Source organism: Sphaeramia orbicularis, chromosome 8 (assembly GCF_902148855.1).
Source record: "Sphaeramia orbicularis chromosome 8, fSphaOr1.1, whole genome shotgun sequence".
Classification (NCBI taxonomy): Eukaryota; Metazoa; Chordata; class Actinopteri; order Kurtiformes; family Apogonidae; genus Sphaeramia; species Sphaeramia orbicularis.
Window position 1 is genome coordinate 2,183,480 of NC_043964.1, and position 15,608 is coordinate 2,199,087.

The 15,608-nt window shown below is 39.0% G+C and overlaps 1 protein-coding gene and 1 long non-coding RNA gene across 2 annotated transcripts in view; one reads left to right on the plus strand and one right to left on the minus strand.

Annotated features, from left to right (window-relative positions):
- LOC115423957 (serine protease 27-like) overlaps positions 1-12,856 on the minus strand; it is a 30,678-nt gene extending 17,822 nt beyond the window's left edge. The window contains exons 1-2 of the mRNA XM_030140999.1: positions 12,673-12,856; positions 11,668-11,778 (exon numbers count right to left, since the gene is read on the minus strand). Of these exons, the coding sequence (XP_029996859.1) occupies positions 11,668-11,677 (10 nt within the window). The 5' untranslated portion in view covers positions 11,678-11,778; positions 12,673-12,856. The remainder of the gene's footprint in view (positions 1-11,667; positions 11,779-12,672) is intronic.
- Positions 12,857-13,764: 908 nt separating this feature from the next.
- LOC115423959 (uncharacterized) lies at positions 13,765-15,121 on the plus strand. The gene is made up of 2 exons (XR_003936032.1): positions 13,765-14,136; positions 14,175-15,121. It is a non-coding gene; the product is annotated as an uncharacterized LOC115423959 (long non-coding RNA).
- Positions 15,122-15,608: the final 487 nt, after the last annotated feature.

Sequence of the window (15,608 nt, forward strand, 5' to 3'; positions counted from 1 at the left end):
TTATGTCCGAATTAATGCAATTTTTGTGAAGGTAAATTTGTAGGGGGCGCTATTGAGCGAAATGTCAATTTCTTCTGATAAATGGGTGTAGGCCTGTGAGATTGAAAACTGATTCAAATTTGAGCCAAATTGGTGTTCATATGTCTGAAGTGAAGTAATTTTTGTAAAGGTAAAATTGTAGGGGGCGCTATAGCTCCAAATTTCAAATTTTTCTGATAAATGGGTGTAGGCCTGATAGATAAACGTCTGAGTCAAATTTGAGCCAAATTGGTGTTCGTATGTCCGAACTGAAGCAATTTTAATAAAAAAATTTAAAAAAAAAACTTGTAAGGGGCGCTGTAGTGCGAAATTTTAGTTTCTTTTGATAAATAGGTGTAGGCCTGGGAGACAGATGTCTGAGTCAAATTTGAGCCAAATCGGTGTTCGTATGTCCGAACTGATGTCATTTTTGTAAATGTACATTTGTATGGGGCGCTATGGTGCGAAATTTCAATTTCTTTTAATAAATGGGTGTAGACCTGGGAGGTGGACGTCTGAGTCAAATTTGAGCCAAATCGGTGTTCGTATGTCTGAGCTGAAGCAATTTTTGTAACTGTAAATTCCCGAAGAAACTTTGCAAAGTTTGCGATGTCGTCACACAAAGACGGTGACACCGATCCCAAGAATTCGGCTAAGTTTTGATGCCCCACTTCTCTAGATACTGTACACCGATTTTGAGCTCATTTGGCCAAACGGCCAAGGAGGAGATAGTTAAAATGCGACGTCAGCGAAAACCCTGACTCAGCATTTTGGAAATTTCAATCCAAAATGACCGACTAAGGGTTGGTTTTGGGGCGTGGCCACAATAATATTTTTTGTTTGTCTCCTCATGATGAATCTGTGTACCAGTTTTCGTGGCTCTACAACAAACATTACGTTGGACGTGCTCCCATTGGCGTAATGCATTTCCACTTTTCAAGGGGGCGCTGCAGCAACATTTCTTTACCGACATCTACGAAACCTATACGTAAATTCAATTTCTTGCACTTCTGAATTTTGGGCAAAATTAGGTGAGTTTTCGTAAATGTTCAGGGGGTCAAATTTGAGCTCAAAGAGCAGGAGAGGAAAAATAAATAAAAAATTAAAGCTGCAAGCAGCATTGGGCGGGACCTCGCACTGGGCGATCCGCCTCCCATACGTTCCGCCTCCCATGTGTTCTGCCTCCCATACGTTCCGCCTCCCATGTGTTCTGCCTCCCATACGTTCCGCCTCCTGTGCGTTCCGCCTCCCCTATGTTCCGTCTTCTATACATTCCGCCTCTTGTGAATTCCGCCTCTTGTGAATTCTGCCTCTTGTGCATTCCACCCCCCGTGCGTTCTGCTTCCCATGCGTTCTGCCTCCCATATGTTCCGCCTACCATATGTTCCGCCTCCCATGCGTTCTGCCTCTCATACGTTCCGCCTCCCGTGCGTTCTGCCTCTCATATGTTCTGCCTCCCGTGCATTCTGCCTCCCCTATGTTCCGTCTTCTGTACGTTCCGCCTCCCATGCATTCCGCCTCCCGTTACTTCTGCCTCCCATACATTCCGCCTACCATATGTTCCGCCTCCCATGCGTTCTGCCTCTCATACGTTCTGCCTCCCATGCGTTCCGCCTCTCATATGTTCTGCCTCCTGTGCATTATGCCTCCCCTATGTTCCGTCTTCTGTATGTTCCGCCTCCCATGAGTTCCGCCTCCCGTGGCCGTTGACACCTCAGCTCCACTCACACCTCTCCGCCCCGACACCAGCCCCCTCCCTTTTGCATCCATCCTCCTTTCATCCCTGCAGAACACTTGTGCCCCTCTGCTGAAACCACCATCACCTTTTAATGAGGCTTTTATTTTGAAAAGCCTACTGTGTGTGTATGCAAGTGTGTGTGTGACAGACAGAATCTGTTTGAGTGACTTGAAATTGTACAAACAGCTGAGCATAAAACTCATACTTTACCATTTTTAATAAGGCTTTGATTTTGTAAAATTATTGTGTGTGTGTGTGTGTGTGTGTGTACCGTTCACATTTTTATCATGTCCTCATGTTTATTCAAATATAAATATATGTATGTGTGAATATATATATATATATACATATATATATATATACATATATATATATATATATATATATATATATATATATATATATATATATATATATATATATATATATATAAATAAAACTGAGGGTTTTACTTTGAAAGGCAATTTTCTGACTTCCTCTTGGACAGAGCTCATAGCGTCCTCCTATATTTTTTGTAGTGCTGATGTAGGGCTGCACGATTTTGGCAAAAAAAAAAAATCCCGATTTTTTCCTCTAAAAACTCGATTTTCGATTTTGATTTCGATTTTTGGGTAAAACTACAAAAGACAACAGAAGTCAGCATGCTGTTTTCGTGAGCAGCCAACAATGCAAGGCAGTGCTCTGACCTCAAATCTGTGATGGGATCACGTGATGAACCCACAGAAGTTTTATTCTTAATTAAATCTTTATTGAATGAAGTAGAGTATACAAACAATGTATACAACAAGAAAATAACAGAAGTTTGTCAGGGGGAATACACTATAATACAATGTCCAAATCAGAGCAAATACTTATGTTTTTTATAGCCTTTTTGTTTCCACATTTATCCAACAGCTTTAAATAAAGTTCAACATCTTTCAAAAAATAAATAATATTTGGTTTTGTGTTACAGAACTTACATTTGTGAATGAAAAATTTAGCAAGTAATAGGACTAAATTATAAAAAAAAAAAAAAAAAAAAAAAAAAAATATATATATATATATATATATATATATATATGTTTTTTGTTTTTTTTTTCTGGGTATCTGGGCCCACAGAAGTGATACCAATGTAAGTCAGTGACAGGCATCAGTTGTGCGTGCGTGCGTGGACCAGGTTAATATAAGTGATCCACATGTGGTTCTATTTAAACTGGGGGATCCGTGCGTGGAATAGACCGACCCAGGACACGCTGGAGGGATTCTATGTGTGGAGCTGGTGGATGTGTGTGGGCAGGGGGCTGTGTGGGCTCCTCTGCTGAGGCTGATGACCCCGAGACTCGGACCCGGTTCAGAAGAAGACAGTACGGTACGGATCTGGGACAACGTAAGATGAGTGATCCACATGCAGTTATATTTCAGTTGCGGGATCCGTGCGTGAAGCCACGGCTTACATTGCTGTAAGTACTGCAGGTTCATGAACACATTTAAAGTCCAGTCATTACATGGACTTCTGTGACAGACCGCTGTCACTGAAAGGAGGAGGAGCCTACGGGAGCCCGCAAGCGCGCAGCCCGCAGGCACGAGAGAGATGAAATCGATTTTACGATTTCCCTTTTTTAAAAATCGTACTAATTAAAAAATCCGATTTCGATTTAAAATCGATTAATCGTGCAGCCCTATGCTGATGTGAGGAACATTTTGACATTGGTTTCATGTCTCTTGGACATTCCTGCTGGCCGCTATGGCGGTTTCTGTGTTTTTTGACATAGGCTGTCACTACAGAGTGCATTTTGGCACCTACGGGGTTAATTTTTGCATTTTATCAAATTTTTCGCCGGACCTGACATACGTGCCAAATTTGGTGAGTTTTGGAGCATGTTTAGGGGTCAGAATCCAGTTCAAAGTGGCGGACAGAAAAGAATAAAAAATGAACAAAAAACAACAGGGGCCTTGGCTTCTGACTAAAACTTTATTGCGCGCTTGTGGGTGCGTGTGTTTTTATGTGTGTGTGTGTGTGTGTGTGTGTGTACCATTCACATTTTTATCATATCTTCATTTTTATTCAGCTTTTATTCAGATATAATTTTTGACATACATACATATATTTCTTATGTAGTTTTCATATTTTTTCTGTCTTGTTCAAATGTTCTTGTGTGCAGACCAAGGTTATTATCGTTAACGAAAACGAACGAAATGACGAAAACTAAAATTGAAAAAACATTTTCGTTAACTGAAATAAATAAAAACTCTAATTAAAAGAAAAAAACGATAACTAACTGAAACTGTATTGTGAGCTTACAAAACTAACTAAAACGTATAAAAATTATGGATACAATTCCCTTCGTTTTCGTTTCTGTCAATGTCGGATTGATATGAAATTAATTTCTTTGGCTCCAGCAGTTTGAGCTGGTGACACCATACGACACTTCACAGTCTGTCATGTCTGCTCACTGCTGGTTTCCAGTGGTCTTCTGGTCCCCACTCTACCTGGAACATACAGACTAAAGCTGGGACACAGCAGCACAGTCCTGTCTGGGGTTTACTGGAGTGATACATGGGTCGGGTTTTTTTTTTTTTTTTTTTTTTTTTTTTTTTTTGGCGTACCGTGTGTGTGCGCGTGAGTGACAGACAGAGCAGAGCTAAAGGACAGAGTCAGTGTTGAACTAGCATCCAGGTTAAAACTGGAGAGTTTATCACCATGAAAAGGCCTTCCAAGCCCTGAACTGCACAGTTTAGAAGAGGAGAAAAGAGGAGGATGAAAACTAATCCAATTACAGAGGTATGGAACCTGTTAGAATGTTAAAAAACATTTGATGGTACTAGCTACAGCTAGCTGAACTGAACTGAAGCAAAGTTAGCTAATAATGGAACTGGAGATGATTAAGAGATGAGAGATCTGCTAAGGTGTGGTTTACTGATGAGGAACTGGGTTATATATGTTTATAAGTGGTTTATATATGTTTCTATCTGCTTTAACCGCTGGTTAGCTGGTTTATATATGTTTCTATCTGCTTTAACTGCTGGTTTATAATATGTTTCTATCTGCTTTAACTGCTGGTTAGCTGGTTTATATATGTTTCTATCTGCTTTAACTGCTGGTTAGCTGGTTTATATATGTTTCTATCTGGTTTATATATGTTCCTATCTGCTTTAACTGCTGGTTAGCTGGTTTATATATGTTTCTATCTGCTTTAACTGCTGGTTAGCTGGTTTATATATGTTTCTATCTGCTTTAACTGCTGGTTAGCTGGTTTATATATGTTTCTATCTGCTTTAACTGCTGGTGAGCTGGTTTATATATGTTTCTATCTGGTTTATATATGTTTCTATCTGCTTTAACTGCTGGCTGCTTTGTGCATCTCCTGTCATGCTTTGCACATCTTCGCATTGTTTCACGTCAGTGACGTTGTGTATGGATTGCACCCCCCCTCAAACTGCTATAGGGAATTTATACATTGTACGGTACATTGTGTCTCAGCTCAGTCCATGGGCCGCCCTAACCCGACCCCCAAATAAAGTGTCCAGGGTAACACATATCCACGCCTCACTAATTTCTTTGAATAGGATGATGAGGAAGATAAAATATATGAAATAACTAAAACTAATACTAAAACTAAACTAAACTAAACTAAAACTAAGCATTCAGAAAAAAACGATAACTAATAAAAACTAACAAACCTGCTCTAAAAACTAATTAAAACTAACTGAATAAGAGAAAAAAAAGTCAAAACTAATTAAAACTAAACTATAATTAAAAATCCAAAACTATTATAACCTTGGTGCAGACAGTTTGTCAGTGAAGTTTCTTGTCATGTTTTCAGTCACACTAGGAATCGGACTGTGTGTTCATGGTACCACAGCACCACCTGCTGGTTTCACTGTATGCATTCCACACGAAAAGATTCAGCCAATCAGCTTCCAGCTTCTGTTTCCCCGTCAGTCTCCTCATCGGTGTCGAATTACGAAACAGAGACAAAGCTCAGAGTCTGTGGCAGAAGGAGTCTGCCTGAATTTGCAGAAACAAACTGCGATTTATCCATAACGATAAATCCAATCTGAAAAATTCTTGGACTAGAAGCAAGCACACAGACTCCTGAGCTTATTTAATGAATAATTTTAGTCATAAGAGACTGAACTGAATAAGCAGTGAGGGTGGAAAGCACCTGGTCTTTGGAATTCCTGGAAAATAGAACACATGCCGAGGCAGATTGCCAACTTCCTGTTGGATTTAGCTCATGAGTGTGAGTGTATGATTTTTCGGGCTCGATGAGACTAACATTTTGGCGTTGGTTTCATGTCTGTACGACATTCCTACTGGCCACTAGGGGCAATTTTGTATGTGTAGGTGGCGCTACAGAGTCCATTTTGGCACCCAAGGGGTTAATTTTGATATTGTATGAAAGTATTCACCAGACATGACATATGTGCCAAGTTTGGTGAGTTTCTGAGCATGCTGAGGGGGTCAAATGGCAGGTTAAAGCCAAAAAAGCATAAAAACCAACAATATTTTATAAATCCATAACTGTACATCCTATCTCAAAAATTTTTGCACGGGAGAGTTGGGGTGATTTTTCTGAACGTATGGATATATGACATGTGGGGAAAGGTCGAAATTGAAAAATTAGTCCCAAACATCGCATTTTTCCAAACTTATAGAAAAATAACTAAGACATTAATTAGAAATTTGCGAAGACAGTTTTTTTTAGAAGGGTTCACTCTATCTTTTGGTGCTATTTAGAAGCCAATATGACAAACTGGCTCATACTAGTTTTAAGTTGAGGGTTTTACTTTGAAAGGCAATTTGCTGACTTCCTGTTGGAGTTAGCTCTCAGCGCCCACTGGAACATTTGTAGTGCTGATGTAAGGAACATTTTGACATTGGTTTCATGTCTGTTGGACATTCCTGCTGGCCGCTATGGCGGTTTCCGTGTTTTTTGACATAGGTGGCATTAGAGAGCCCATTTTGGCACCTACGGGGTAAATTTTTGCATTTTATCAAATTTTTCGCCGGACCTGACATACGTGCCAAATTTGGTGAGTTTTGGAGCATGTTTAGAGGGTCAAAATCCAGTTCAAAGTGGCGGACAGAAAAGAATAATAAAAAACGAACGAAAAACAATAGGGACCTGCCCTCTCGGCTCGGTCCCTAAAAAAATAAAAAAATAAAAAATAATAAGAATCTGAGCAAGAACAATATAGCCGTTTCCGTGGCAACCACGTATTTGGCCTTATTTGAAAGCTCTCGAGGTCCCCCACATGTCTGTGGGGTCAGAGGTCACGTGTCGTGCACTTACACCCACATGACTGACCCCGAGTGGGCGTGGCCCTTTGACTCCCATTCATTCTGAGCAGGTGTAAATATGCGACTTGTGCACATGTCATGTACATCTTCGGAAAGGTCTCAGTGCCGTGAATGTGAATATGTGTGAGAGTGGCGACAGTGGCGAAAGGCGACTGCGTCACTGGCGATTTCGTCCCCATGCGCCCACTGCAGACTCAATAGGCCCTGCGCCGGCTTTACTCGGCTCGGGCCTAAAAATGACCTAGTGTGTATGTATGTAGCAGGTAGAGTAAACAACAAAGATGTGACTGACTAAAGATAATTTTAATAAGAAAACAAGAGCTTCTGAAGGCAACTGAAATCATAAAATAATTTATGCCAGTGGAAAAACGCCCAGAAACCTTCTAGAAGGATGGGAAAAAGGTATAAAAGGCTGTGAGTTTAGGGGACGTTAACCATTCTTTGAAGAATTGTTCTGTGTGTTTACTTTGTGTGCTTCATGAATAAACACATGAAAAAGGCTACTGAAGACTGGCTGGCTCAACTCTGTTTTTTGACTTCAAGTGTGAGTTTTTATCTTCTATTAAAAACAGGACTTAGTATTGAGTTTTAGTAAATTAGTGTTAGAATATAGTGATCAGCTGATTTTGACAGACGGAAGACCCACAACAGCGTCCAGCACAGTCTCCAGACTTAAACCCCAGTGAGCTGGTTTGGGATGAACTGGACCGAAAAGTGAAAGCAAAGCAACCTACAAGTGCTCCACATTTATGGGAACTTCTGCAACAGAGTAGGGGAGAACATTCTGAAGAATATTTGATTTCCATTGTAGAAAGAATGCCACCAGTGTGTTCAACTGTTCTGCCAAAGGTGGATACTTTGATTAGTCCAAAGTTTAGAAGACATTTGGGTTTCTAAATTGATTCCATAATTTCTTTTTTAACTTCAACTGTTTGTTCTATGCTTTAATTTCAGAGTACACAGAGACTTTCAACTGCATAATTTTCAATGAAATTGTGGAAAAATTGGGGTGTTCTAAAACTTTTGACCAGTGGTGTGTGTGTATATATATATATATATATATATATATATATATATATATATATATATATATATATATATATACACACACACACACACACACACACACACACACACACTTTCCCATTTTGTATTTCCTTTTTGTGGTACATTTTTGGTTCTCCAGGTGAACCTACTATTGTTTCTCCTTTACAATTAATTTAAAAGGACTGCTTAATGTAGGCTGATAATTGTTAATAATAATTCAAAGGGTAGGTCAAATAAGCTCTTAGCTTCAGTCTATTCCCTTTTTATAGTTGCAACACCAAGATAGATGCTTATGTGTTTGGTTTTTATTTTGTCGGGGGTTTCTATATTATTTCTTTCCTCTTTAGCTATCACACTGGTGTCACATCGATGAACCCTGTATTGTACTGACTGTGTTTCACGACCAAAATAAACAAACAAACAAACAAATAAGAAAAACAAACAAATAAGAAAAACAAACAATTTTGAATCAGTGGTTGAATGTGAATCGTTCATAATCGATCACTTACAGCTGTATGATGGACCGGCAGGTTGAGCTGCATTGAACGGATCGGACTACATTCAGACAAAGGCACATGGTGAGTGCTACTGGATTACACATCACTGTTTTTCTTTCAGTTTTTCATCCACCAGGGGCCTGTTTCACAAACCTAGGATTCCGTCATCCAGGATAACTGACTAAGCCGCGTTCAATGAATCCAAAACAGGGGTGTCCAGGCTTAACTGGTTTCACACAGACCACACCAGGATGAACGGACACGGATTCATCAGCCAGGTGGAACTCATCCTGGATAAGTGCACGCACCCAGCTTCCTCAATAGACCCCGACATCGATCACAGATTCACCGATTCACCATGGCAACTAGAGCAGCATACTTTTCCCCGTTGGACGCAAAACTCCTCATTTTGGCTAACGAGGACATAAAGGACAGAATCAAAAAGAAAGACAACACCAGCACAGTTACAAAAACAGGACCAATGGCCCTGTATCTTACCGGCTAAATTCAAAGCTTTGGCAAATGTATCCAGATCCATTTATTCTCCCCCAGTTCTGTGTATTTATTCTATTACAGAAACTGTCCATGTTTTGCTCATATTCCAATCAGATCTGTAAAAAAGTCAAATTCCTACTTGATATCATTGATACTGATTTATTGGATCAATCCACTTCCTATCTATTAGAATGGGAAAATTTGTCAAAGTGGCACCAGATCCAGAATCAGATCCAGATCCAAATAATTTCAGTCCCTTGTGTTGACATCATCATACAGAAGCTGTAGACCAAGTGTGAAGTCAATCAGAACTGGAGTTTGGGAGAAGACGACGATTGAAATGTTTTCCCCATAAGAGCCCATGTTAAATTTTGCGTCAGTTCCAGATCCAGAAGAAGATCCTGATCAGCATGTGGACATGATGTTTGGGTCATCTCCCCATCAGGGCTGGACTGGAGACATTTACACTGGAGATCATTTAGATTTACTGAGTTATTGCATCCATCCACTTCCTATCTCTGATAATGGGGACATTTTTCTAAGTGGCACCAAATCCAGAATCAGATCCAGATCCAAATAATTTCGCTAACTTTTGTTCACATCATCATAAAGAAGCTGTATACCAAGTTTGAAGTCAATCGGAATTGTAGTTTCAGAGAAGAAGATGATTGAAATTTTTGTAACGGACGACAGATGACGGACGCTGCATGACGACAGTAGCTAACGGCCTGTCGGCCGGTAAGCGAAAAAACAAGAGACAGCATGGCGAAGGACTAAGGACCGCCTGAATGATTAAGTAGTGCACAAATACACACTGAGTGTTCCGCTGAAACCATCACAATTACAACCCAAATAGTTAATTAACACATCCGAAAACGTAGTTGTGAAATTGTAAGTGAAACTGACTGTAGATGTGAGTGAAACTGTGTAAATGGAACTGCATCAGACTGAAGAGCTGATAAACAGATGAGCTCACTGACTTCAGTGAATTTACCTTTGGGATAAATAAAGTTATCTTATCATGATTCAGGACTTTATGATATTGTCAACGAACCCATAAAGACCCAAACATCCATCACCAACCAAAACCATCTACTGATCTAAACTGTTTAATTCCTGTTGATCCACTAATCCTATTAATACATGTCAATAACTGGTGTAAAATGTAGTTCTTCATCTTTTCATGGTCATCAGATATGACCAATTACATATATATATATATATATATATATATATATATATATATATATATATATACACACACATACATACATATATAATGCTGATGAGTGTGAGGCTGACAGTACAGTTTGAATTAAATTTCACAAATGTTTTCCAGTGTAGTTATTTGTTACGAGACAGTAAAATAGTAGTTTTTCGCTTACCGGCCGACAGGCTGTAAGCTGTTGTCATCATGCAGCGTCTGTCGTCATTGTCTGTCATCTGTTACAAAAACTTGGATTGTCTTCTTCTCTGAAATTACAATCTGGATCTGATTCTGGATTTGGTGCCACTTTGACAAATTTTCCCATTATAACAGATAAGAAGTGGATTGATCCAATAACTCAGTATCAATGATATCAAGTTGGAATTTGAATTTTTTACAGATCTGATTGAATATGACCAAAACATGGGCTATTTCTGTAATAGAATACATACACAGAACTGGGGGAGACTAAATGGATGTAGATACACTTCCCAAAGCTTTGAATTTGGCTGGTAAGATACAGGGCCAGTGGCCCGATTTTTGTTTTATCATACATCATTGTTGTTAAATGTGAGAAATATTTTTCTCCAAATATCTTGAATCTCATAAAGTAACCTGTGCTGGAAAATGAACAGACTGGAGGTACGTCCATATGAAACATCCCAGTTTATGTCTGTATGTATGAAGTGATGGTCTGGTTTTGACCAGCTCTATATGTAAAGTGTCATGACATAACTTTTGTTCTTATTTGGTGTCATATAAATATAATTTGATTGACTGAATTTGAAGTGACTTTTCACAGGTCTGTTCCAAAGCCAAAGTGTTTGACATTTATACCTGATAACAGTTCCTAATCCATACCTGCCCCATATCTCAACTAACAGCCTAACTTCAGTAAATGCAGTTCTAGAGTTCCCACTTCTACACTGTAATCAGTTCAGGTGAGATACCAGAGCTCCACCTGCTGACGGAGATACAACACTGATTAATGCAGAATGGGAAATCATTACCTTAAACTTTCCATCACTGTCATAATTAACAACCTATACTGGATTAGAGCCCTGTTAATAGAGTCAAATTACTTCTTGGAATCAATAAAAACAAACAAATGTAGACCCATTCACTGTAGGTGTTTCCTGTATTAATATGTTCAGTGCATGTTCTGCCTTCTGTAAATCTGTTTCAGTCGTCCAAACCTGTCCTCTGAAGCTGCTTTATGAGTCTGTCATTTCACTGTGGAGAACACATTCTATCCTCACTAGCTTATACCCTTTCAGTCCTGTGCCACAGACTGAACCCTTGTGGATCCCTCTGGGACCCTGGAGCCAACCACGTTACCGTCATATTTGGGGTCAATAAATAATCCATGTGTAATACTTACCTGAATTCATTCAGCATATCGATGTGAGACAGCATCTTCTGGACTTCATCTTCAGACAGATCTTCATCCAGTTCTACTGCAGTTTTCTTCAAGTAAAAGTCACTGAAGGGTCTGTAAAAGACACACCTGTGTTTACTCTGTACCAATACTAAAGATGAACATTATTTAGATGAAGAATTCTTCTGTAATCCCCCAGTTTGGGATGAACTAAGTACATCTGGTGCTTGCACTTTATCCAAAGAAAAATTCCAGACTTTTTCAAACCTGCTATTTTTTCCCTCAGACCTTGACTTCATGTACTTTTATACTTTTTTGGTTGAGATTGTACCTGTTGTGTGGAGTAGAAAACTTCACTTTACTAAATGTATGAATAAATGAATGAATGCATAATTCAAAGTAAATTATGTTTTACTGACAGAGACATTTTCAAAACAAATGAAAATCACAAAAGTGCATGGATATTACACAAACGAGTTTCACCAGAATAACTCCAGTACTGGATGGTTAGCGAAATCATATCAAGTTTTTTTTTTGATGCTTTCTTCATGTATTTCTTATCTTACAAGACTATGTGCCTTTCAGCAGACTCTAAAATTCAACTATGATAAACTTTTTTCTCCATACTTTAAGAATTTCACACAAAATTCATTTTAAGACTTTCAAGACTTTTTTTTTTAAGACTAAAAAATACTCAGTAAAATACAAATTCTCCCAAAACTTACCTGAGTACAGTAGTGAATCATTCCCTATAAAATTGTTAAAAGTACATGTTTGATGTAACAAACATGTAAAAGGTCATATTCACAGTTGAATATCCAGAAAACATGCGCTTCTTATTTATTCTAGGCACTTTAAAACACACAAAGGCATCTGTGTCCGGACTGAGCAGAGGCTGAACTACTGTAACAGTGTCTACTATTGATAAACAAGGACTTCGCCTACACACACACAAAAAAAGAAAAGAAAAAAAGAAAGAAAGCCCTCTGTGACCAGACCAGACCCTACCTTTGTGCACACATGTCCTCCTCTGTCCCAGCCTCACTCTTCTCTGGTGAAACTAAAAGACTCCACCTGTGGAATCTGCTGTTCTGGAAAACCCCACAGATCCTGAAAGAACTGCGACAGTCTGGAAAATGACTTCAGTTTGGATACTCCAGGATTTCGGTTTCGTTTCTCCACAGGATAAACCCACCCCTCCCACAGAGAACTCAGACCCAGTGGTGCGTTCACGGCCCCTCCAACCTGATGAGACAGAAGCAGAACCATGGAGCTTTCACCTGAAGCATGTGTCCTTCAGGCCTGTTCTTATTCCACCTGCTCCTGTCCTCTGTCCACATGAATGAAACCAGATGAAAACAGTAGATGAACCTGCTGAAGTCCAACCCTTTAAAGAACCCAGTCAGTCCAACAGGAGTCCAGAACAACAGTGGAAGTTCCACCACTGGCATTTCCTGACTGGGTCAAGTTTGGAGTAACAGCACCACCTAGTGTTCAAGAACCTGCACTTTCCATCTGACTCCAGTCCTGTTCATGGAGTTCCATCTAAAAAAAACAAAACAAAATTCAACACAACATTCAGAATGTGAATGTGTGGAAACTCAACAGGACTCAACAGTAAAGACTGCCTAAGTGCACGGGGCTGGTCAAATGCCAAGTTGGGCTAGTCAGTGTGGAAAAAAAACTGAACACATCTTTCCTGTTGAAATGATAGACATTGCATTGGGGTGAACTGTGTCCCTTCCTTCTCATGTCTGTGTTCAGTATTGATTAGTGTAGCTGGGTGGGGTTTGAGGATGTGTACGAAACTTCAACCAGATATTGTTCAGTTAGCTGCAAGTTGTAAAGTAAGGAAGATAAAATTTTCAGGAATCACAAATAAAAAATAAAAATATTTGTGTACAGGAAAAATAAACTCTAAGACGAATAAGGCAGCGGCTCAAATACAAAGGTTAATATAAGATAAACACAAGGCAATTTTATGAAAGTCAAACAAAGACAGTGGTGTCTAACAAACCCATGTGAACTAACTGCAACATTTAGCATGTAATGGGCTCATTCTTTGGTGAATTGCCTCAGTGTGGTTCAACAGAAAGTCTGCATTGCATTTTTCAGTGCTGGGAACTGAAAGACTTGCCTTCTGACAAATGTTCAGACTATAATAATACATTATCAGAATGCAAAAACACCCTGACTCCTGTAGTCGTGCTTTAAAATGACAAGAATTTCAACCTTCCATCATTGTCGTAGAAGTTACGACATGATTCAAGTCAAAACCAAAGGGTTCGCTGTCATTAAGCCAAGTCTGCAACACTGCACTGAGTTTGTTGTACGACCTCCACATTTTTGTCAAAGGGGGAACAACTCATTCCCAAATAACTACATATGAAGATGGTTCAGTAGACTTAACCACTCTGTATTCCAGCCTGCATTTCTGCACACTCTTAAGAAATCAAAAAACACAAAAAAATGGTCGAGGGTTGTGGCAGATGTAATAAAAATAAAATTAGGCATAAAGGTAAATCATACTGAGTTGTGTGATCAGATGTGGAGTCACAACAAGTGAAGCTATGAAGCAAAAATCTGGTAAGTTCATGTTTTTGTTTTTCTCACAGAGGTTTCACAATACCAAGTGTAAATATTTGTAACTACAAAATGTTGATGAACGCACAGAAAACGTAGTGTTCCATTTCATCTTGTGTTTTCATCCATTACAGGTTGTTTTTAATTCTATTTTCTTCCATTACAATATTTGGATATGTTGAACACAGACAGCAGTAGGATTTGACAGATTAAAAACCAGGACAGTTGTTTTCATTTGCATTTGAGCTGATATGGTAGTGTGTGCTGTCCAGTGACCTTCTATAATATATATTTATGTCCATAATGAAATCTAAAAACAAATTTCTGGTGCTGTTGGGTGCAGAGTTCAGAAAGTGAACTCTGATTTTTAGCTCATATTGTAATGTGGTTGACACATTCAGACACAATGAGCATATGTATTTCAACAGAAGAAACACAGCAAAAACCTAAAGGAAAAGGAGTATGTATCTAACAATGCTAAGCTTTAATATTTATTTTGCGTCTTTAATGTTAAACTTACTAACCTTCTCAGGGGAGGGACTCAGCTAATTTGACCCAAACCTTAGTTTAAAGGCATTATGGTTTATTATTTCTGCCCTCAAAAGCATTTGTGCGTCCACAACACTTGAGTTGTGTGTCAGTGAGGACCAAACAGTGGTCTAGTGTTTGACCACTCATGAACATGCATAAGACATTGCCATCACCTGCTTCTCTCACCTGTTCTCACCACCCTCCCAACCAGGATCACTGTGTCATACTCTGCTTTAATTGATGTTTGAATCTTCTCCTAGGATTTTACCCTCTCCAGGCTGGCTTCAAATGGGGGGAGTCCACAGACAGTTGATAGTCTTCTTGTAGGTAGATGAAAAAAAAAGAACCAGTAATTTGAGAATACATGGGAAAAGTGTAAAAGAACACCAATACTGGTTTTGCAGAAATTTGTTTGGAGACTAAAGGCTGTGTGAGAACTAAAAGAACATCAAACCTGTTCTGAGTCCAAGGTATTCAGGTTGGGTTAACGGCTTATTGGTGAGATACAGGGGTACTGACAAGACAGTTTGACTAAGATTTCATATTTCAACTGTTCATAAGTAGGGCTGTAAGAAAATATCAGTTCTGCAATATATCGCGATATTTCATTTCACAATACTGTGTCAATATTAAAAAGTACTGCATCGGTATTTTTAGGTATTTATTCAAATGCAGCCATGGTGGAGGTTGATTTTTGTTTTTCTTTTTTGTTTATATTTTATTTATTATTCTTATTTCACACTCTTTTATGAAATAATGTTAGTTCCTTTGTTGGGATTGAACTCAAATCCTGTTCTGATGTTAGTTGTGAACTAACAGAATCTGAACAT